The sequence below is a fragment of the Cervus elaphus genome, chromosome 24 (genome assembly GCF_910594005.1).
Source record: "Cervus elaphus chromosome 24, mCerEla1.1, whole genome shotgun sequence".
Taxonomy (NCBI): Eukaryota; Metazoa; Chordata; class Mammalia; order Artiodactyla; family Cervidae; genus Cervus; species Cervus elaphus.
In genome coordinates this window covers 46,456,370-46,481,039 of record NC_057838.1, presented here as the reverse complement: position 1 = coordinate 46,481,039, position 24,670 = coordinate 46,456,370, and the positions used below count along the sequence as shown (strand labels likewise).

Genomic DNA, 24,670 nt, shown 5'->3' with positions numbered 1-24,670 from the left:
CAGGTCAGTGTCAGAATAATACCTCCAGGTGAGTGGACAAGTTACAACACCAGTAAAATCACAATCAAATAAAAATGGGCAGGGCTGGAGTGGAAACAGGAAATTTGGCGTGAAGAGGGAGGTGCTCTGCTGGGGAAGCTGCCAATAAAGGCTGGTCTAGAAAATAGCTGGACTTGTGACTGGTGTATCTGGAAAGACCTCTGAGTTTCAAATAAGCGAGCACCTCCGTCTGACTGCGGGAGAAGTGGGGTAACTCACAGTACTTAACTACCCAACAGGGTACTTTTGGCCCCAACAGTGACATACCCAGGGCATCTCCCTTTCTTCCTCACTGAGGTCCCTTTATTCCCTTTCTCATTTCCAGTATGTTGTCTACAACAGTCGACAGGATTTATGCTGTGTAACACTTGACCATGACAAAGAAATCCTTACTTTCATGCTAATGTCAGAAGCCTGATGAGTTTTTTGTTTTTTTTTTTTAAGCCCTGAAAGTGAGCTGAGTCACATTATCAAAGTCACTGCCACAAAGATGAGCCTGCTGTCTCATTACTCATACAGTGTTCTTTAAGTTCAGTTTAGGCACTCAAACTGCCAGCTTATCCATTAGGAACAAGACATTTAGTACCCCTGGGTATTAAAAAGATAATTTTCTGCCAAGCTAGAGATGAGGCAAAACTTCCAGTTTTTAATTCTACACACCCTGAAACAGCAAGCAACACATTTGTCATGATCACTAGAGGTACATGGAGTAAGACCATTTTTTCCAGTGAGCCCAGGAATACAAGTTGCCCTGATACCCAATGTCAGCAACATGATACCATGGCCTCCCCACACAGCCTTAGGTCTCCCAAACGGTACCACTTACAGAAAGAGAGAGACGATATGAGATGAGGCAGTGCCCAGGGATGGTATGGCTGTCAACTCATTGTTATTGAGGTACCTATAATGACAACAAGAAGAAATGAATCAGTTAAATCATTAAAATTAGTCGTATGGAATCACAGATATACAAGGACATTTTTTAAACAATGGTCATGGGCAAACTGCTATGCTGTAACGCTGAATACGAGAATCTAAAAGCAAGTTTTTAATAGGAGAGAAGTTATACCAGGTCATAAACACTACGTACCATACTCATAGTTTAGGAATAAACACACCCAGGACACGTCCCCTGTCCTCTAGGAGCTTCCACTCTAGCTCAGAAATCAAGACTAACAGACAAGGGACTATGAACACAGGCGGAGATGCACGAATGAAACAGCAGCTCCCCAAGACCATCCCTGAGAGTGCTCCTTGTGGGCTGAAGGACCAGAGCCCACTCCAGCTGGGATCACCACCTTCCCCCTTTGTTTTGTACGCATCCACCACGTGGCTCTGCCCTCACCAAAGGGCCACAAGCGTGCACCCAGCGGCACAGATTCATGCGCTCCTGTGGGGGGTTCCTGGTGCTGGAGACACATGAACTAATGACTGGTTCTTAGAGGTTCTTATCTATTTGTGTGAACTCTGATGAAGCCTCCAGACGTGTCTTCCAGGAATACATCCATATACACATACTTTGGCATGCAGGCAATCTGAAAATCCTCTGCAGACCAGAGACCCTCCCCAAGCTCCCGTCCTGCTTGAATATTCTATGTCTGTACTTCCACCATTCTCAACTCTTAATGGAAGGGGAAGCCCAAAAACCAGAACACAGCTCTCCTGGGCCATCCCCAGAGGCTCTGAAATCCAACTTCCTTACATGGATAAGTATTTCCAAATTGGGGAAGAGACTCCAAAATCAGATTTGCAAAGTGAGCCCCGAAATCCTTAGGATAGCCAAAGCACGGTGATCAGGCTTTTGGACGGGGACAGGCTGGAAAGAAATGGTATCTGAGATGCAGAATCAAGGATAATGCTGGTTTATCTTATTCTTGTTGTTTTACACAGTATGTCTTACGCAGAGCATCCAGTTACGGTTTGAAGACAAGGCCACTGAAATGACAGCTGCATTCATGCAAGTTTACGCGAGAATTTGCTTGAATAGAATAATCTGGTTGTCTGCCATCTTTTATAGAATGAATGGGCAGGGGGAGGAAAAGGCCTTGAATTATCCCATTCGCTTTCTTCAGTGCCAAAGCTGGTTAGAGATGAAGCCTGGCAATTACTGGGCTGAGGGACACAGAATGTCTATTTCAACAGCTTCATGACTGAAGCATCTGGTGGAGAGAAAGCAGATCTGTATCACGTGGCAAAGCCTTTCTCCACTTAAAGGGCCCTTGTTTGTGTGCTGAAGTAGACGATTAATTACTTTAACAGTCTCTTATCTGACTGCCCCTAAAGCAGACTACTTCTGCTTCACCTTTTATCTCTCTACCCCTGCTGTGATCCGTTTCCCATCTTGGTACAGGGATGCTGAAAACTCACCATCTGTTGGAATCTATTAATAAATTTTCACAGTACCATAAATGTACGTATTCCTCGACGAGATCCTCAGATCTTACCAGGGCAAGGAAAGCTAAGGTCAAGGGCCTGTTGCCAAGAAGGCAGCTTGCTTACAAACTCTTCATTTCTTAGAGATTTATTCTAAAACACAGATGCAGGGGTGGGGGGGGATGTCATAATAATTATAGCAGCAGCTAACTTATTGAGGGCTTATTATGTGCCAGGCCTGACTCTTGAAGGCTTTTCAATATATTAATCTGTCCTTAGAGCCCTACTAGGCAGGCCCCATTAACATTTCCATTGTACCAATGAGGAAACTGAATCACTAAGATGTTAAGTAATTTAACTGAGGTCACCAGCAGTAAAAGGCAGTGGCCCTGGGGGGTCAAGCCCCAAAGTCTAGGTTCTTAACCATTACTTCCATTGATTTATAGCTGCAGCAGCAACTCTACAGCATTATGTAACTGCACTGTCCGACTCTGGGTTCGGGTCCAGGTGCTAGTACTGTTCTCTACCTTACAGGTAAGGTCTCTAAGTTTAAGTCACCATCCTAAGGTGACAGAGAGAGAGACAGGCCTGGACAAGAGGTGAACAAAGTATAACTGCAAGCCATGGGAGAGCCACAGCTGAAAAGGCTAGCAGGCAAAAAGCTCATAACCTCATGGTAACATGGTAGCTGTCTTTCAATTGTCAGTAAGGACTTCTCCGCAGGAGAACTTTCGCTGAATGAGCTCGCTCTCGGGTCACCCTGTTGCACACACAACAAACTGCTCCACCCAACTCCTAGGAATGATAACTGAACAAGGAAAGGAGGCATCATTATCATATCTCAAATCGTGACCAAAATGCTGCAAGCAGAGCGTGCAGGTGTAGCCAGCAGTGCTGAAGGTACACAGGGCATTTCAGGTCTGGATCAGCAGCCTGGAGTCAACAAGACGAGGCAGAAATCGTAGGCTCTGTTCTCAGTAGGGCCTCTGGATTTATGAAAAGGTCAGAGGGAGCATAGAGGAGAAGATCTGCAAGGCTAGCTTACTTCTTGATCATTTCTGCTTCAAAAGAACTGCAAGTAAACCTCAATCAACTCCTCCACCACTGGCTCTCTGCTCGCTCTGTCCCTCGTTGAAACCAGAATACCACCCTCGGAAGGCAACAAAGGCCCAACTCCCGCTGAGACATGACCAACTTGCCAGCCTGAAATAGAGACCGGTCAAAAATAGCACCAACTCCAGAGCCAGCCGAAGAAGGGCCTGCAGACTGTTCGGCACAGTCTCCATGTGTAGGGATGTTGTCAGAATTTAGGATGTTTGATGAACTCTTCTGAATATATAGGGCTGTGCAGTCTTTTCCCCGCTTCTCACTCCCTCCAAATATGTTTCCATCCAAAGGCCCTAAAAATTCTTCTTAAATATCTGGCTTCTACAACTGAAACTTTTCCTGATGATTTAGGACCAAGAAACGCTCTGGAAGCATCAGACCGTGAACAATGGCCCAGCCCTGCAGCTGGAAAAGGTGTGAAAAAGGCATGGGGTGGGGTGGGGGGAGAGCTTTGCATAGACCGCCTCCCCATCCCCCCACTCCCCATCCCACTCCTGGGGCAGAACCTGGACGTTGGCCTTTCCCAGCCTTCCGGGCCCCCTCAGCTCTCTCTCTGAAACTTCCATTTACTGGACCTGGTGAAAGGAAGTTTTCACATTGTGCAAGATGCAGAATGTTAAAAAGGATGTTTCAGAGAACTTTTATTACTGACTGCCTCAACCAAATCAGCCATCAAGAAACAATGGAAAACAAACCCACAGGATCACTTTGAATTATAGCCCGTTCTGTTTTTTAAAAACTGTTTGGCCCTATTTACTTACTGAATAGCTGATATAAGTACACGGTGAAATTCCAAATTATTTCAAAAAAAGAACACGAGGACTATATATTGAAAGCCACCCCCTGCCCCCTCGGCCTTTGGTTTGCCTCCAAGAGGAAGCTCCAGCTGCAGGCTACTGCAGATGGACACGCGGTCTTCTTCCACACAGATGCCTGTGTCTTACACAGACTATTCTGCACCAGTTTCCCCTTAGTAATAGATCTTGGAGATCTCCCTAAATCTTTTAACCAGAGGTGAAGTGCTCCTCTGCTGCAATGAATGGTATGAATGAACCACGACTGATACAGCCAATTCACTAATTTCCTAGACACTTTGGTTGTTTCCAAACACAAAGTGAGCTGCCATTAATATCAGTCAAGTTGGGCCGGGGGGTGCCCTATCAGTTTGTTTTGTTTCTGAAGTGGGAGAAAGTCATCAGTAGCAGGTAGGCGCCACTTTGGAGTTAGGGCCACTTCATCAATAGCTGTTATCAGTGCTTTCAGCTACTCGAGAATAAGGAAGACTACCTTACCGACTTTGGCCGGACTTATAGTTTGCATACCAGCTGGGGAGGTACAGGTATTTCAGGACTGTGACACAGAATACAGTTCCTCTAAGTCAACACTTAGAAACAAGAATAAAGGCAAACACTTCTCTGTGTGCCAGGCTCCGTGCGGAGGGTTTTCCACGCCATGTGTCACTGAATAACACGCCAACCCTTGAAGGAAGGCACTACGTCATCACCTCACGCTGAAAGGAGAAACGGAGACCCGGTTACTGCACAGCAGAGCAGGGAGTACTAGGAGGAGACGATACAGCTCACGTGTTTAAGTCAGACAGACCCGGGTCCATTTAACCCTGAGCTCACCCCTACCAATCCAACAGCCTTCAGGGTGTCACTGAGCCTCACTGCGCCTTAGCTTTCTTCTCCCCCAAATGCACAAAGTATAAGCCCCAACTTCATACAGTTTTGGCAGGATCTGGCTGAAATCACTAAATCTAACAGCCTAGGAGAGAGCCAGATATATAGTAAATGCTTAACAGGTGGTGGTGATTCACAGCCAAAAAGCAGTGCCTCAAATGACACCCCCTTATGGTTTCAACCCTCCCCTGAAACACACCGCAAAAGCACACACAGGGGCAGCGGAAGCCTGGGCCGCCGCAGGGTAAGCCATAAATACCCAGAGGCGGGCACGCTTAGCCTTTCTCGGTGCCTTCAGAACCGTTTAGGTCAGCGACCCTGGAAAGCACACGGCGGCACCCACGTTAGGCATTCCCGGGCCAGGCAGCGGTAATGCGATCTGAGCGCAGCTCTGAGGAGGACAGTATAAATAGCCCCTCTTATTAACAGAGGGGCCTCGCAGTCCAGGACTCCTGGCTGGAGGCTCTCCCTGGCGGGCTTTCCTCAGCGCTGCGGGCAGTGACGACCACGTGGTCTGGCGGCAGCTGCGCCAACATCCTTAGGTCCTCCAGGGTCCCCCAACCGCCTCGCTTTCTCTCTCCAACTGGCCCGCGATGCTCTGCGGTTGCCGGCCTCCAAAATAAAACCACTGCTAAACCACCAACCACGGCTTTGCCAGCCTGTGGTTCCCCTCGTACTGAGGCTTCCAGACACAAGTGGTGGCTGGTGGCTGTGCAGGTTTCAGGAGAACTGACAGCCCCTGGAAGACCCAGTTAATTCAGAAGCAACTGTGTGCCCACTGTGATTTTTTTCTTTTCTTTTCTTTAATATCCTTCTCCATCTCCCCACCCATTGCTCCTCACTGCCTCTTTCTGCCTGCACGATGTATTAGGATTCCCTTCAGGAAAGGACTGGATCTTTATCAATGACAAGTTCCACTGATCTGGGCCCTGGGGAATTTGTGTTATCCGTCCCACAGTGTGACACTGGGGACCCGGGTGGTCACACTGGTAAAGGGTTCAACCTATCAGCCCCCAAGGATTTGTTTCTTAACAAGCCACCCAGCTCAGTGGCGGGGTCGGGGGGGGGGGTGGGGGTGTGGAGGGCGGCTCTGGGGTTCTCAAAGTAGCAGAAGAGAAAGCACCCTGGGCTTCCCAGGTGCCTCAGTAGTAAAGAAGCTGCCTGCCAATGCAGGAGACATGGGTTCAATCTTTGGGTCAGGAAGACCCCCTGGAGGAGGAAATGGCAACCACTCCAGTATCCTTGCCTGAAAAATTCCATGGACAGAGGAGCCTGATGGACTACAGTCCACAGGGCCGCAGAGAGTCAGACACGACTGAGTGACTGAACACACAGCATAGAGCCCTGCCCGTGTACAACGCTCTGAAAATCAGATCCAGTAAATAGTTACAGTATTTGTAACTGGATAACACGTCACTACACCCATGTTCCAGACGCAGCACAGAAGGAAGTAACTTGTCCGGGGACTCAGTCCCGGTGAGGGGCAGAAGCAAGACTCCAAGCCAGGTTTGCCTACTACCAAACTCACATCCTCCCAGTACACGACACTGTACTCACAAGAGTGATCCCTCTCTTTACAAGTCCCACGCCTGGGAAGACTGGGCTGCCATGGAGAGTCTGGGACAGGAGTGAGACCAGGGACTCCAGGCCCCGCTCCCCCATTTACTAGCTGTGCAGTTGCAGCCAGGTTCCCAGGCCTCTGCTCCACAACTGCCTGAAAATGCAGAAATGACCTTAAGGAGTGGAGGGCTTTTTATTAGCACAAGAGCCAGCTACGGTCAACTTTCCTGAGCTCATTAGCTGGAGTAAGAGGAGAAGACACACACAGTAGAGAGAGGGTAGACGATGGGGGTCGAGAAGTCTCACCCTGTCCCTAAATTCAACAGGAGCTCAGAGGAAGGAAAAAAAGCCAGAATGTGAAGGGAGAAGGGAAGGTGGGCTTGGACGGGGTGATGTGGGTTTGGATGAAGAGTCTGGAGGAATCAGAGGAAATACCTCAGTACCTCGATAGAGAAGACCAATGCAGGAAGAGTGATAGAGGAGATAAAACACTGGACTTTCTATCCTTTTAAAATCTTGGGTAGAAGGCTGCAGGTTAGGAGGAGGGGGTGTGGGGTGAAGGCAGTGCAGCTTCAGGCTTAAACGCACAGTTCTGGAAACCAAACAGATCTGAGCTCAGCTCTCAGCTTTCCTGAGGCTGACATTGTAAAGAATCCACCTGCAGTGTGGGAGACCCGGGTTTGACCCCTGCTTTGGGAAGATCCCCTGGAGAAGGGAATGGCAACCCACTCCAGTACTCTCGGCTGGAGAATTCCATGGACAGAAGAGACTGAAGGGATACAGTCCATGGGGTTGCAAACAGTTACACTCAACTGAGTGACTAACACTTTTCTAAGCTTTACCAACCAGGGGACACTGCACAGGTTTATTTAATCTGTCTGAGCTTCCATTTCCTCCTCTGTAAAGTGGAGAAAATGACTGTAAAGAAAAGAATTTAAATCACATAGAGCTGGTGTCAGGATGAAATGAAGCTGTCTTCCCCTAAGGCTGAGTTGCTGTTACTGCCATTGCTGTGCTGTTGTGATTCAGGAAATTTATTTTTAAGACTAACCAGCATCCCCAGTGAAGGACAGGGGCAAGTCAGATGCTCTCTGTTCTAGATCTGGGTGGGGATTAAGTTCTAAAAAAGCACCAAGTAAAAGGGGGATTAAAAGCCGCAGGTCAAGGGAACCAAACCAACTGAAACTGGACGGCTGTTTGGGGAAGGAGCAAATGGAAACAGAGAGCTAGAGAGAACACAGAAAAGGCTCACAGAGCATCAACTGTGCACCCAGTCTATGGCGGGGTCGATGACATTGGATCCACAACCTAACATGACCCCCAGGGCCCGACGGGACCCAGGCCCTGGCCACACACCCCGCCCTCATGCACATCAGGTGCAAGGGCTCTCGTCCTGGTCCTTCTTTGAGGGCCTTGTCTTATATTTGCAGCTCACCCTGTCCACACCACTCACAGCTGCTTGATCTGCCTATCAGTCACCATCCCAAGCGCTCCAGCTCCATTATTACCTCTCCAAAATCAAAGAAGAAAATCCTCCCCTGACTCTGTTCTAGGCCCCCAAACATGTACGACTAGTGAGTCACCTGGCTTCCTTGTTCCCCACCTATCTTTCCCTTTTTTAATGTGGTTCTGTGACAAGCAAGGTTTGTCTGAGGTGCCAGGATTGTGGGAAATGAGAACAGCATTTAAGCGGCCACCAAGAAAACTAGGAAGCCAGAATAAAGAATATCTGAATGTAGCACTTTAAAAACATGAAAGTGAACACAAAACTACACTCATTCAGAGTTTGTAAGTTTTCAAACCAAGATATGATCAGCAACAGAGCCCCATCAAGCCAGAGAGGAGCCTGGGGCAAAAGGAAAAATAATCAGTTAAGCCGATTTAGACTTTAAACTTTTTGTATTTTTTTCCATCATGGATTAGTATTATTTTATTATTTGGCATCCATTTTGCTTTTTTTAAATACTGCATTAAGATGTCCTTCATCTCGAATGCTGAATTTTTAGAAGCCCCTTCAATCCTGCACCACCAGCAAATGCCTCACTTACCTAGCCCTCACCCTAGCTCTCTCTGTCTGCCTTATTCATTCCCGTGCCCCCAGCAGCAGAACAGCGCCTGGCCCATAGGAGGTACTCGAGGAAATAGTAAATGAAAGCCTGAATGATGCCCTAAGAAATAATGTGATTTTTGTTTTGTCCAATTCTAAAAGAAACCACTAAGCTCTGAGACTCAACACACAGAAGTTGAATACAGTAACCACAAGTGTTAAAGACAGCCTGGATCAAGGGAAAGCACTGGGTTATGGCCTAAACCAGCTCCTTGATGGGCTGAGTTTATCATTTCAGGTGGCTGTGGTGGGTGAACTGTACCCCCACAAAATTCTTAGGCTGCAGTTCCAGCCCTCCGCACTCAGCCTGTGACCGTATATGGAGAAAGGATTTTTAAAGAGGTCATATGGATGGGTCCTGATCCAGTGTGACTGGTGCCCTTTTGAGAGGAGGCCATTTGGACACACAGAAGAGGCATCAGGGAAAGGAAAGGATACGGGAAGAGGCAGCAAGAAGGTGGCCATCTGCAAGTCAAGGAGAGACGCCTCAGAGGAAACCAACCCTGCCAGGACCCTGATCTTGAACTTCCAGCCTCCAGAACCCTGAGAGAATAAGTTGCTATTATTTAAGTCACCCAGTCTGTGGTCTTAAAAGTTTACTACAGTAAACTTACATAATGACCCACTTCCAAACTAGTCCTAATCACTATGACCTTATGGAAAAATATGGAAAAATAAGGGCCCTGGACAAAGTATTTCCAAGGGTCCCTTCCAACTCTCATCTTCCTTTAACTTGGGAAGTTGGAACCTTCTTTAAACAGACCTGGAAATCATAAACAGCATTTAGGAGAATCTGGAGATGGTGACAGAGAACACAAGTATTTAACAAATTGCATCATCTGATTAAATTTCCTTTAGATTAAACCCTCAACAATGGGATCAAAAAATAATAAACAAGGATTTTTATCAGTTACATATAACAAGTAAAATATATAAAGCACTTAATGTCTACTAAAAATAGAGTAACAATAGGAGCATTGGGTGAATGATTTATGAAATCTTCATGCATAAGTAGCCTTACTAAAAATTGAAATGGGATAGTAAAAATCTTTTAATTTACATGACAAAGTATTCAGAAATGTAAGGAGAAGTAAGAAACAGATGTAAAACCACAGTATAAACACAGTTTGACTCCAAAATTATGTGTAGAAGTATACAGTTTTCACTAAGTGTCCACAATGTTTAGCCTTGGGTGATAATACTGGTGATTTTAATTTGTTTTACATATTTCTACAGTTGCCAAATTTTCTGCAGTGGGTATGCACGACTTTTCTTTGAAGTCCCCATGGAACTAAAATCCTGAATAACTCTAACATTCATGTTAAAAGCAGAATTCCTTACATTAAAAAGAAGAAGAAAAGACTGAGGCCTGATTTAAAGGACACTGCAAGAGACAGCAAACCTAGCGTTCTAAAGACAGTAATGTCTAGTTTTGTTTGGAGATCAGGAGAGAAAAATCAGCCTTATCATCCATTCCTCTATACCTTGGATTCCTGGGAAACAGAAGGGGTGGGCTGGCTGATATGCCCCTGCAGAGCAGGCTGCTCTAGTGCCCTGGGGACTGGGGGAAGTACCAGCCAGGTTTGTTACTCCCCCTGGCACCCAAGGCTTTCCACAAGCCTGTATAGCCCCGTGGGCCTGTGATTTCCAGTAAACTCACACCTGCTGGACACACCCCCCACTGACTGCCCAGGAAGAAGAGAGGGGCTTCAGCAAAGGAGCGCTAAGTAGGCAGGGCCTTTTGTCTCCAACAGCCCCCAGCAGATGTCCCCTCTAACAAGTTCAGAATGCTGATCCAGGGGAAAGAGCAGCGCTGCGACATGAGAGGCTCCTCCCCAGGAGCTTGCCATCCTGCCCACCAGCCCCCCAGAGTTTTGGGAAAAGCACTCACACTTCTTGTAGATTTGGCAAGTCCTCAAAACCAGCAGGATCAATCTCAGAAAGTTTGTTGTAACTCAGGTTTCTGGTAAAAGGAGAGCAAAAAACAAAGAAAAAATTTAGTCAATACTCCCAAATTCAGGAATCATCTACCCATCCCTCCCCAGGAGAAATAATCCCTCTTATTCATAACTGCCCCCATCTCATGTACTATTTTAAGTAACCCTGGTGGCTCAGACAGTAAAGAATCTGCCTGCAACGCAGGAGACCAGGGTTCAATCCCTGTGTCAGGAAGATCCCTGGAGAAGGAAATGGCAACCCACTGCAGTATTCTTGCCTGGAGAATTCCATGGACAGAGGGATTCTGTGACCACCATGCTGGTCCAAATGCCTGGCACCATATCAAGTGGCATTTTTTAAAATTACTGTTTTACTAAGGCATCAAACACTATTAAGAAGCAGTAAAGGGAGTCTGATCCTTCATTGTCTAAAAATCAGTGGTCCCCAACCATGGATGACATTTGGCAAAGTCTGTAGACATTTCTGGTTGTCACAACTGAAGGGGAGGGGGAGGGGAGGATCCTACTAGCATCTGGTGGGGCGAGGACAAGGATGCTGCTAAACATCCTCCAAAGGACAGGACAGCCCTTAAGGACAGACCCAGCCTTCACTGTTAATAGTAACATTCAGAGGTTGAGAGACCTTGGTCTAAACAAAAACTTCAGGATCAAAACTCGCTGGGATGTATAGTTACAGTTGAAAGGACTATTTAATAAGTGAGCAATGTAAGATCTTAATCATAAGGTTTATTTATATGAACATGGCATTCCTACTATCAGTGAATAAATATTTCATGTGATAATCATGCCGGAGAGAGGAGCAGTGTCATAGGAAATCACGCTGGTGTGAACCAAAGCCTCACATGCCAGTAGCCTTCTCAAGATGACAGCGTCTATCACATGACTCAGAAGTACATCTCTCTCCCCTTCAGCCCATCCTTGACCCCATTCTCAGAGGGAGACAAGGATCAAGCAGGACAATGTCTGATCCGCTGAGCTTCCCAGAGCACACCCTCAACCCAGACCAGCTTGATCTTTCAGGAACAGAATCCACACAGATGTGGTCCACACGGGCCCTCACTGTGCCTCACTCTCTGCCACCAAAACACATCCAGTCCTGTGTGTGCCAAAGGAGCTGGCTAACATTTTTCCTCTTGGCTATTAATTCCATTGCCATTACTGCCAATTAACAAGTACTACGAATCGAGAGTTCAAAGTCTCTTAAGGGGCCCAGTATCACATTAAGTGGCAACTTTCTTTTAAGCTTCCTCCAGAGACATTCCAATCAATACTAAGCCAGAGCTGAGAGCCATTTCACTGTCAACTCAAGACATTTATCTAAATAAAAGTCAAACCACCCTTGAAATTAATGGTACATCTGTGTTCAGGGCACAGCCTGAATTAAAAGCAATTTGTCCAGGGATTATGTTACCATAAAAATTGAAGGTGGTAATTTTTAAACCACCTACTGAAGTCAAGTGTGAGCTTGTCTGTTCTTGGGAGTATTTACAATGAGATACTTACATAGAAATCAACAGGTTAGACTTGGAACAGAAAATCCACAAATGGAGAGAGTTCTCTCCTGTCACAGAAAGGACTGAATGGACTCAAAGTTTCTCCTACGATGAGCACATTATCATGACAAAGTGGGGCGGAAATCTAGTTTCTGGGTCTACAGGTAGTGTGAGTTGATAATGACTGTGACATTCATATCATCACAGGTAATGGGGAGTTGCTAAGCTGGAGCAGGCTTGAGAGAAAGACTCAGAAACACAAAGCCAAGAGCTGGAAGGGTAAACGAGTGATGCAGGGGTCACCTGGCAGGTGTGGGATGAGGCTGACACAGCAGCGCCGACTCAACCTGCCTGCCACCTGAAGAGGTCATTTGTACCTGTTTCCCAAAAGAAGGGTGATGCAGACCAGTCTCCATTTTCAAGAGAAGCCTGATCTCTGAAATTTTATGTGAAGTTTTTTCAATTCTTTAAATGTATATGTACAAATCTGGCGGTGTGTGTGGACCACATCTCTGCATACATAAATCTACAGACCACATTTAACCAGAGGATCACCATTTTACAACCTCTGATCTAGTTTCAAAATGAATGACTTGCGGCCAGGGCAGGAGCTGGGGTTCACAGGATCTAGAGCCCAGGCTAGGCCTGGTGGCTCTGTTCTGAACAATCTGAAAGGAAATCACTTCCCTCAATCCTCATGTCAGAAAAGTCCAGATCCTTTAGGAACTCAGGATTAGAATAAAGACATTTAAAATCACAACTCTCCTTGGTCTCTATTTTTTCCCTTAAAGAGCACATAAAATTTATTTACATTTCAAAAATGCTGTATCTAGTGTTATATTTAAAACACATGGCCAACAAGGACCTACTGTATAAGATAGGGAACTCTACTCAATACTCTGTAGTAACTTAACCAGTAAAAGAATCTGAAAAAGAACAGATACATGTGTATGCATAACTGTAACATGTGAATTACTCTGCTGCACGCCTGCAACTAACGCAACATTGTCAATCAACTATACTCCAATATAAAATAAAGTAAAAAAAACAAAACAAAAAAACCTTGTACAAATTCTGCTTTTTAGATAAGGCAACTTGATAAAGGGGGATTCCATAAGCTACTTTTATCAAGAAGCCAGACAGGATCAGTACTTAACACGGAGATTCCAGGGACGTAGCAACAAGTTCAAGAGACTTGTTAAGTGGAAATTTAAGTGTTCACTTGGTCTGCCTGGATGAAGTGATTTTTCGATTCTTGATCAACTAGAAAAGCCATGTATCACCAACTCAGACTGCCTCTAACAGTAATTCTCCTCTCAGCGCATATCACCAGCACAGAGAGAACACAGTGGCTGAGACCCAGGTCCCTTGGAATGGCTCTGCTTTGGGACAGAGCTTTTAAGTCTGAAAGATAAACCCTGGGACAAAGCGGGGAATGAGGCCGACACAGCAGTGTCCACTCATCTGCCTGCCACCTAAAGGGACCATTTGGACCTGGCTCCCAAAACGAGGGTGGGTGCAGACCAGTCTCCTTCACTTTCAAGAGAAGCTCGATCTCTGAATTTTTATGTGATTACCAACTGCTTTATCAAAAAACAGGGAAAATATTTACTTTCTTCTCCCTGACAAGCACAATCTGAAGTAAAATCCGCAGACATCTTTCTTGTTTGCTCATCTCTGGGAGACACACTCTCAGTATAAATATTTTCCTACTGTGGTAAAATACACATAACATATAGTGTACCATCTTGACCATGTTTATGTGTACAGTTCAGGGACAATAAGTACATTCTCACTGTGGTACAACCATCACGACCAACCATCCCTCCCTAGCACTTCTACACCTTTTGCAACTGAAACTCATCCCCCATTAAATACTAACTTCCCATTCTCCCCTCCCTCCAGGGCCTACCTACCTTCTCTCTACGTGCTGCCTGCAGGACCTGGACCTGAGCGGTACTTCACCCAAGCGGAGCCGCGCAGCACCTTCTGTGTCTGGCTTACTTCACTCAGCACAGTGTCCTTAAGGTGCATCCATACACGTGTCATGGTTTCCTGTTCCTTTGTGTGGCTGAGTAGTGTTCCACCATTCACCTGTGTGTGTGTGTGTGTGTGTGTATCTTCCATATTTTGTTTCTCCCTATAAAAGCTGATGGATATGAGGGCTGGTTCCATCTTTTGGTTATTGTGAATCATGCTGCTGTGGACAAGGTCATCCCCCACCCACGCCCCGGCATAACATAAAGATTTTTTTTTAACTCTTTGACTGCCACACTTTCTGACAACCTTCATTTCTCCAAGATGAAACACATCCACACACTTTGGTCCAAGAACTGTGCAGAGAAGGGTCTGAATAACAATTTAAGAGTTAATTAGTGAAAAACTTTTACCTAAGAGACCTTTTTTTTTTCAGGTGGCAGCTGACAGGGACACAAGTCTAAAGCATCTCACTTATTTCTGCAAACACGGTCAGCCTTACCAGGCCTGACATCTGAGTGTGTTATTGGTTGAAGGTTTCAGATTCTCCTGTCAAAACAATCCATCTATCAGCAGGACAGATGCTGTCAAAAGCACTTCTGCACCTTTCAGGAGCAAAGCAGAGAGGAAAGAAACCTTGGGGAATTTAGTTACTGCCAATTGCAGCTTTCATTAAACAGTTTGTCAGCCATTGTCATAACACAAATTTCCCTTGTTCTTGCACAAAGGGTGCACCACTCTTCCAACAATGGAGCCCAGCCATAGATACTCTTCCTGCTAATCTGCTGAGAGATGACTGTCCGGCCCACCGTTTGCCCAACATGCAAGAGGCCCCTCCGCAGAGACCGGCTCAAGTTTTAGACAGGTTTTATCTGCAGCCGAAGAGCAAAGGGTTCAACAGTACATGGCAATAATCTGCTTGCTGAGCCCTTTTCCTGGCAAGACCCCCTACCCAGACCTCACAGAATGAGAAGAGCTAAGTCTTCAAATAGCTGAAAAATCTCCCACTGTTCTGTAAACCCCTGCTCTCCAATCCAGCAGCACCCAGCAGAGTGACCCTGACATTCATACTTAAACTAATCAAGATTACAGAAAATTAGGACTTCAGGGTCTCAGGGGCACCTCCCACCATACAAGTGTCCAACCACCTGTGGCTAGCAGCTACTGTCCTGACTGCACAAGGCAGGGGCAGGCCATTTCCATCATCCCTGAAATTCCTATTGACTGAAATCAAGGAGTAATCAACAAATAGTTAAAATGAAATGCATGGAGGTAAGAAAAGTTGGATTTGAAAAATAAATGTGATCACTGCAGCTTTGTAGTATAGTCTGAATTTAGGGAGTGTTATTCCTCCAGCTTTAGTTTTCTTTTTCAAGATTGCTTTGGGTACTTAGAACTTTTGTGTTTCGATACAAATTTCAATTTTTTTTGGTTCTAATTCTGGGAAAAATGACAAAACAGAAATAGTTATAGATGTAGAAAAGAAAACTTTTCATTACCAGAGGGTAAAGCAGGGGTATAAATTGGGAGATTGGGATTGAAGTATACACACTATTACATACAAAATAGGTAACTAATAACAGCCTATTGTATAGCACAGAGAACTCTACTCAATACCCTGTAATGACTTATATGGTAAAAGAATCTAAAAAAGAGTGGATATTTGTATAACTGAGTCATTTTGCTATACACCTGAAACTAACACAACAATGTAAATCAACTATTCTTCAATAAAAATTTTAAAAAATAAATCTGAATTTCCCAATAATCTAAATCCACTGGAATCCAGCACCAGCTGTGCTTAGAGGCTCAGGTGTGTCCGATTCTGTGTGATCCCATGGACTGCAGCCTGCCAGGCGCCCCTGTCCATGAGTGGGTTGCCATGCCCTCCTCCAGGGGATCTTCACAACCCAGGGATTGAACCCAGGTCTCCCGCACTGCGGGCTGATTCTTTACTGTCTGAGCCACTAGGGAAGCCCAAAGGCTTTGTTAAAAACCTGGTCGGGGAGGGGCTCAGATCTCAGCCCACGTCCTTCAGGCACACACAGTTCTTAACCAATCCCAACAGAGAAAGGGGGCTTTGAAAAATAAATCCATGAGGAAGAGGCTCTTAAATAAAAAAATGCCCTCTGAATGTAATTCTATAGGCTTTATCAGTTATTGACATAATCTGACCAGCACCATTCTGGATTACAACCAGAACCACATATTACAAACTTGGCAAACACTGTTCAAAGCTGGCAAACAGTAATTCATTGACTCCTTGGAAACTGAGGGAGAAAACGCTCCACTTACTTCTGAGTAAGTTGTGGTGAGGAGACAACCCGGCATCACTAGACAATGTCAATAGCACTTTACCCTCAAAAACAGGCACTGCTCACAGACCACTGACTCTATAGGCAAAACCTCTCAGAGGAAGGAAAGTGCGACGCACAGCTGTATTTTTCAACTTTATGAAGAAAAATAATCCAAAGTGAAAGGAACTGGCCACAAATCTGTGACAGGAATCCTCTGGGAAAGGAGGTTTTCCCATTCAGTTTGGTTTCCAGGCTAGTCTATTTCCCACTACTCAGCACTGTCTGGGCACCTGAACAAAACAGAACTTAGCATATTTTAAGCGTTCAGATGTTCGAGAAAGCGAAGAATGCAGTTGGAAAGCAACCCATTTGCTGAGCACATTGGGGTGCCTCAGACTAGCCCAGGAACCTCTTCTTTCTCGGGAACCCGTGGGCTTTGGCTGCATATCTCCTCTTAACCTTATAGGGTGCTGCCTGCCTTCCATTATAAAAGGAGTCATCTGCTTAGCACTAACTGGAAAGACATGATTAGTCTTTTTCCCAAGGGGTGTGAGTGAGGAAGAACACGCAGACTTGTTAGAGTCATTTAATCTCTTAAACTTGCAAGGCTTTTTCTGTTGCATTTTTGCCTTCTGAGCAGTTATGTGTCGTACATATCAAGATCCAACGAAATCACCACACTGTTTTCCTTAGGCCCACATTATAAGGTTTTATGAGAAGGAATTTCTTTTTAAATCTAGGATATCAGATGCCCTTACCTTTTTCTTCCCCCATTACAACACTTTCCCCTCATTAACCAAAAGCCTAAGTGAAAGGGCTGTTCATACACATTGAAGGTTTATTTCAAGACAAAACTGTATCTTAAACTAGATTATCATTCCTCTATATCAGAGGAATTCCTCACCCAAGAATTACCAGGCAAAAGGTGGTCTTATACTTGTGTCTCTCTGTCAGGTGATCAACCACATATTCCCTAAACTGAGGCTCAGATAAAGAAATACATTCAGCAAATAATCAAATGCAAAATCACTGGACAGAACTCAGTACTTACCAGCTCACCTTGACAGCTTTAGGTCACTAACATTGAACAAAGTCAGTAATGAGTCACAGTTATTCTGACTTTTGAAAATGTTACACAGATAATTCTATATGCAAATGAGGCTTACAAGTAACTCAGAACAGGAGTTATTACACACTAGCCATTATCCACACACCAGAGTCACTCACTCCTTAAAACCAGCTTTAGAAATGAGCATGGGTCTCCGACTTCTGACGCTTAAGACATTATCTGAGAGAAGTCAGCCTTGTGCAACTCATCCTGTTGGTCTTAAGTGGGCTTCTATGCCTGACAGTTCACACAGCTCACCCGGGCCTGTGGTTAGTTTGAATGCAGGTTTAAGTCTTTGTCCTATAGCACCCAGAAGATGTCAAGTTTGGCAAATATTTAGTGAGTGTTGGTCTATAGTCTATATTGTGCCTAGGTTAAGTTCTAATACAAATCAGGATAAGATCTAGTTCATGACTTTAAAGAGTTTACAACCTAATGGTCAGATAAGACCCTGAACCAAATAACTCCACCCAAAGGCTCTAACAGGGCAAGCATCTTGGGAATGATGAACCAGGAGTTGCAAGATGATAGCTCTTGGGCCAAAGGTGAGCTGCAGGGAAATTCGTGTCTGACTAAATGGTATTTGGAGATACCTAAAGTTTTCAGCAAAAATTTGAAAGTTTCAGCTTCTCTTGAAATTGCAGGGACACCTCATAGATAATGTGAGTTCAGTTATATACCACTGCAATAAAGCAAATGTTGCAATACAGCAAATCATACAATTTTTCTGGTTTCCCAGTCAATACAAAATTGTGTCTTTACACCATACTATAAACCATGAAGTGTGCAACAGCATTATGTCTTAAAAAATAATAATGAACATACCTTAATTATAAAATACTGCTCTTAGAAAAATTGACCCTACAGGCTTGCTCAGTTCAGGGTTGTCACAAACCTTCAATCGGTAAAAAATATAACAAAGTGAAATGCAGTGGAGGGCGGTTTGCCTGTCGTCACAGGGCCAGCATGCTGACAGCACAATCCGTTACATTATTTAGCAAGGACCCAGCTGACCACAGGACTCACCACTCCTATGATCTCCCTCACGACTTCTCTGCTCACCTGTAGTATCTCCCTGGCCCTGCAAGCATCTGGGTTTGTCTTCCTGGCATGGAGTCCAGGTGACATTCAGAGCAGGGAAAATTAGCTGTGATGAGGAAGGTTTATCAGAAAATGCAAGACCTTCGCTAAATCTGGAAGAGCAGCAGCAGAACAGCATGGCTTTTAAGGAAGAGTTTCAGGATATAAGGCCAGAAAAGTACAATAAGGCATGGATTGAAAAAAAAAAAAAACCAAGTCAGGAGCTCCTAGAAAGGGAAGGCCAAGACAGGAAAGGCTGCAGGCTTCGAGGAGAAGAGCATGCAGCCCCTGGCTGTCAGAGCGACAGCCCCGCAGGCAGTTAAGTCACGGGTTCTACAAACCATAATGAACCCCAACGCCAGGTCCATTGTGAACATTATTACAAGGTCATTACAGGTGATTCCCGCAGCAACAGAAAATCTCCTTGCTCATCTACTTCAAGTTCTGACCCGAACGCTCAAGAAGCCCACCATCACTGAAAGTAATCAATATTCAATTTCTACAACAGCCCTTAAAACAGGAGATCCTAGGATCAGCTTTCCCTGCCCAAATCTTAGCTTGGGTAAAGAGAGAAAGCAACTGGATATGATATGGCTCTCTCATTTAAGCAGTCTCGTGCTTGATTGTGGAGGATGTACTAGGGGGAGTACACACTTTTTCCATAATAGTCATTTGTTAAATATGGTCTGTGCATCACTGACAATGAGAGATTAATTAATTTCATTAAGAAGAGGCACTCCAGTCGCTGCAGCAACTAGGCAGTTTGGTGGGGACCTCACTAATGATGAAGATTTGGGCAGAGAATAGCTGCTGGCCACAGGCTGACCCCCCCGCCCCCCGCCCGCAAACCTGTCACAAAGACACCGATACCCAGGAAGAGCCCAGCAGGGAAGAAGCACCTACAGCCATCACTTGGTTTTGCTATTAGAGAAGTGACTTTGCACCGACTTGGAAATGGGCAGAGGCTGTGAGGGGTCAGGAGTCTCCTCACCTATTCTCTCCTTTATCACCTCTGGACAGGGATCACACATTGGCCCTTTCAGACAGTCCTTAAGCTCCATCGGGCTTTCCAAAGTCATCACCCCCTTGCTGGGCACCACTCCACACATAGCTTAATCTTTCCCTCTTGAAAGCCCAGCCATTCTGTAGAACAGAGGGCGGTGGTGCCTCAGGGCCAGGCCGTCCCACCCCACCAACCTCTCCTCCTCCAAAGGCACGGGGGGCTCTGGGGAGAGCAAAGGGCCCATCAATCAGGACCTAGAAAGGCTCTGAAATGAGCCCCGAGAATGTGGGCTCACCGCCACCAACACACTCGAGAGGCTGGCGTTCCTTCAGTGAAAAAAAAAATGGAGGAGGGTTTTCCTAAATGAAAACCATGCTGTATTAAGGCAGGAAACGGAGGCTCTTGCTTCCGTAGTAGTTAAAACAAGCCTAGCAAAAGGGACAGGAAGTGAGGGACACATTAATCCAGTGGATAAATCTGGAATCCATGGTTTGCCAAGTGCTTTGTGGAGTCCACCAGTGCCCCTCTGGTCACAGATCACTGTTTTCCTGTCCTAAAATCTCCACCTGTACCTCTGTCCCTACAAATATTCACTTTCAGAAGATTAGCTTCCTGTGGAACCAATCACTGCAAAATACAGGGTATTTAATAAAAGGGTGATGGGGCTTTGAAATTCATTGAGTCTGAGTTGACCTGTTCAAGACATAACACTGTAGGAACAGTTTTTTCAATGTGTCACCCAACCAAATTTAACTATATAAATGGTGGCACAGCCATATACTGTGATCAATTTCCTTTTACAACACACTGAAATGCTTCCCCACAGAGCGCAGAGTGGTTTCCCACACTTCATGCCACCACCTAAGGGCCTGGGAGGACTGCGATTACCAGAGAGGAAAAGAACTATTTTAACACAGCCCCGTAAAAGGTACTCCTGGTTGCAAGAACAGGCTGGCCAGATTCCAAGCTTGTCTTGCTGGCAGAAGATATAATCGAGGATTTCATTGGGATAAAAGGATAAAGAAATCCTATACCAGTGACTTGAGACTCTTCAGAAATGAAACCTCCAATAATGGATTACTTCCCCTGAGTACATGAGACACACACTGAAATATTAAGAACAAACCAACCAACCAGAAAAAAAAAAACCAAACACCCTTTCCACCATCTGAGTCATTACACACCATCCTAAATACTCTTCTCTAGATGCTTCCTGAACCAGGCAAGGATCAAGGCATTCATTCTGTGTTTTTTTAACCCTCATTTCTGAAAATTCACTTCACAACATAATCCAGTCAATGAAAAAATAGTACACAAGCTTCACATTACAGAAATGTACACCGAAAGATGAAAATTAAACTCTGCACATGTGATGATCAGAGTCTGTTGATGTTGTTTTAGAAAAGTATTTAGAAGAGTCATTTTAGGCAAACATAATTTTGGGTTACAAAAGGGCAGTATATATACATACAGTCTATGGAGTCACAAAGAGTCAGAAACAACTTAGTGACTAAGCCACCACCCCTGACATGGTAAGTGGCCTTTTTGTCCCCCTTTAAGGGGGAAGAAGGAAATGATTTTTTTCCCCCAGTAATTACATTTTTATAAATAAGTATACCTTAATGTTATCAGTATACCTTTCCTAATCTGACACAAAAAATTTTAAGGGATAAATGACATAAGTGGGCATAATTACCTTCCCAGAACAGAGTTGCTCATAAGGAAAACCTTTTCTGGAAAGCCAGACGTTCATACAGGTATTCTCTGGAATCCTCTTTCAGCTTGCAGTGGAATTTACATGCATCTTTTATTTTTCCAACTGAAATCACACCAAGCATTCACTAAAGTCTCAGGCATCTCTCTGTGCCTGTGCAAAGCCCGAGCATCCGCAAGCTACAAAGCTAACAGAAAAATCTAGGTTTACTTGCATTGACCATCTTACTCTGCATTACAAGCTGATGGAGAGCAAGGTTCCCACAAATATTACCAAAAATTGTCTTCTTGGTTTTCTGTATCTTCTTCTAGGTCTCAAAGAGTCAAATATTACCTTCTAGGTTTACCTCCCCATCCTTTCCCACATTTCCCAGCTGCTTCCCAACTTAAAAATGAAGATGACTCAAATATAAAGAACAGATCCCACAAAAACTGAATTTGAATTTACCCACAAGTTTTCAAGAACACATCCGCTGTATTACAGGGAGGCACAGAGGGACTGGAGTGAAGTATTTTAAAGAAAACGCAGTTTGGAAAGGTCAGCCTCCTGGCTAACAGTGAAGGTGCTGACTTTATTAGCTAGCTTATCGACTTGGGATCTCATTCTGTCAATTTTTCTGCTGGGCTTTTAAGAGTTTATGTGTGTCACGAAATGCTCAGCTGAAGCCAAAATTTTTTGTTTCTATGATGCTCAGATGTCACACAAACACCATAAAATTCAAAGCACATCCACATTGTTGTCCTGGGGCCATAGTGACTTCTCTGGTCCTGGCTGCTGGAATGGCTGAGCAGAGACCAAGTCAGTTCAGGTGGAACAGGTAGGTGCAGCTTCTGCAGTGTTCTCTGCAATACAGGGCCTTCCTTCTCACCGAGATTACAGACACCAAGAATCAGATGATGCCTGTGACCTGCACCCTGGACATACTAAACTTCTACTACTTCGAATGCAGAACTGTCAGTGAAAATGACAGAGCTACAATATACTTTTGTTGTTTCTTCTCTTTCTTAGTCTTTCATCAAAGTTTCCAAAGCCCGGTGTGCTACAATTCATGGGATCGTGAAGAGTCGGACATGACTAGGTGACTGAACAACACGACGTTATCTAAGAGATCCTCTTCCACATGGCTCACTGACATTCGCTGAGGCCCAGGGCACCCGAACATCCAGCTCCTCACAGTCACACCGTCCATCCCCTGCCCCGCTTCCTCTTCAGAGTTTGCAGTTCCAGGTGATTTACTCCCAAACATGTGTCTTAAAGGAGGGATCCTAACAGCGAATTCTGCTAAATTACATCTCAACCAAATAATGACTGTTACTATCTATGGGATATGAGTCTGTTTTTAAAGTAAATCGCCAGCAAAAGCAATTAAAAGCTCTACTGAAAGTCATTCCTACATGGCTCCCTACGGTGTCCCTGTTAACAGGCTGAAGAGACCTCAGAAACACCATGTGGACTTCGAGTTACTCCATCTCCTCTCAGAGTGCTCGGGAGAGACAAAAGACATCCAATTCCCGTCTCAGCAGGGACTCAGAGCCCATGTTCTGGCCAGACCCAGACATCCACGACATGGGCTACAGGGAAGCAGCTGCCCTAAGAGCAGCCAGCACTCCTTTGCCCACCATTTGTTATCTCCTGAACACTACCACAGCCCACCCCGCCAGCTTCCACCATCACTCCTTTTTAAAGATGATGTCATCAAATTCCAACTAGTCACAGTCTCTGCTCAGCTTGCCCTGGTCAACCAACTCTGTCACTCTCAGGGGAGAGGCTGACTTGCGCCTGCAGACTTCATGCTAACAAAGCTGGCATCTGAAACCCTCTTTGGTTAGGAGCCAGGTGGGTTCCACGCACTGAGATACAAAACCAAAGTACAGCTGGGAGTGTGGCAGAGTTGGGGCGATAAGGCCTCCAGTGATGAGATCCACCCTGTCCTCCAACTCAGACTCTCCAGGCTGCCTGTCCTGTCTCCTCACTCCCTCCTCCCCACAGAAGACTGTCACAGCAAATAAAAGATGCCCCCATCCCATCCCAGGTTGGGTCCACGCGGCCACACGAGCGTGACTCTGCAAAACTGCACTGGCAGCTCATTCACCTACGGCAAATTTGGCCCCGATCGATAAGCCGAGGCAGGTTTGGATTCGGGGAGGCTCCCCCTCACAGAAGCACAAGGCAAAAACCACCCACGCTCCCAGACCCAGAGAGCTCCTGCGAAAAGCACCTGCACGAACTCGTCAGGGTGGTTTGGGAGGTCACAAGTGCCTCAAGAAAAGATCTTTTCTTCCCAGGGGCACGGGACAAATGGCAGACCTGCCGCACTGCCGGTGTCAATATTTATCTAAGGCCTAGGTATTCACCATGGTAGAAACCGGGCACTTTTTCAATTCACTCATTCACGTACTTTGCCACTACAAAACTCCCCAAGAGAGATTCATTTACAGCTTGAATTTCTTTTCTTCCACTGCCATACAGGAGGCTGGTGGTGGGGCCCATAGTCTGTGTCAGCCATAACCCAGCAGCTCGAGAAGAAAGCGTTCAATGTGTTTCAGAACTGCCGATATCAAATGGCCTTGCCCCTGAGGACAATAAAGAGACGGGGAAGTGAAACAGAGCGCCTGCTTTCTCCCTCCCCAAGGCATGTGCGTTTTCTGCTCTGGAAATGAACAAAGCTTAGGCCTTGCAGTAAAGTGAATCCCCAGAACCACACCCGGCATTTCTAGGTGTGACTTACTTACACTGCAGGATTAATCCAGCAACGAATACCCAAGGTATGTGCAGCTCAAAGGAAGCCATGTGCTATTTCAGGAGCCCTTCTTGCTCAGTTCCAACTCTCCTGGACCCCCTCCTTCTCACCCTGTAAGGAGTCTTGCTCCCTTAGTCTCCCCTTCTCCCAAGAAAGAGGCATATATACAATCTCCCTTTCAGGTAAACATCAAATTTAGGAGGCCCTTAAGGCCCCTGAAAATAGCTGTGCATTGTGGAAATGAGGCTCATAAATGGAGGCCTCCAAGTCTTTCCCCAGCACTCAGAGTCCTGAGATGCCCTTTCCGCAAAGGACGCTGAGTTGCACTCCCTCCATCCACTGTGCTGACATCTTCAAGGAGAGGCGCTGTGGTGGCCTCGTGGGGCCAGCCGACTCCAGGCTTTTATGCCAAGGAAACTGAGGCACTGCAGA

General features: G+C 45.5%; 1 protein-coding gene across 3 annotated transcripts in view; it reads right to left on the bottom strand.

Annotated features, from left to right (window-relative positions):
* Positions 1–24,670, bottom strand: part of LRIG1 (leucine rich repeats and immunoglobulin like domains 1) — a 112,816-nt gene that overhangs the window by 63,398 nt on the left and 24,748 nt on the right. For all 3 annotated transcript variants that reach the window (XM_043886793.1, XM_043886795.1, XM_043886794.1), the window contains exons 2-3: positions 10,760–10,831; positions 866–940 (exon numbers count right to left, since the gene is read on the bottom strand). In XM_043886793.1, the coding sequence (XP_043742728.1) occupies positions 866–940; positions 10,760–10,831 (147 nt within the window). The remainder of the gene's footprint in view (positions 1–865; positions 941–10,759; positions 10,832–24,670) is intronic.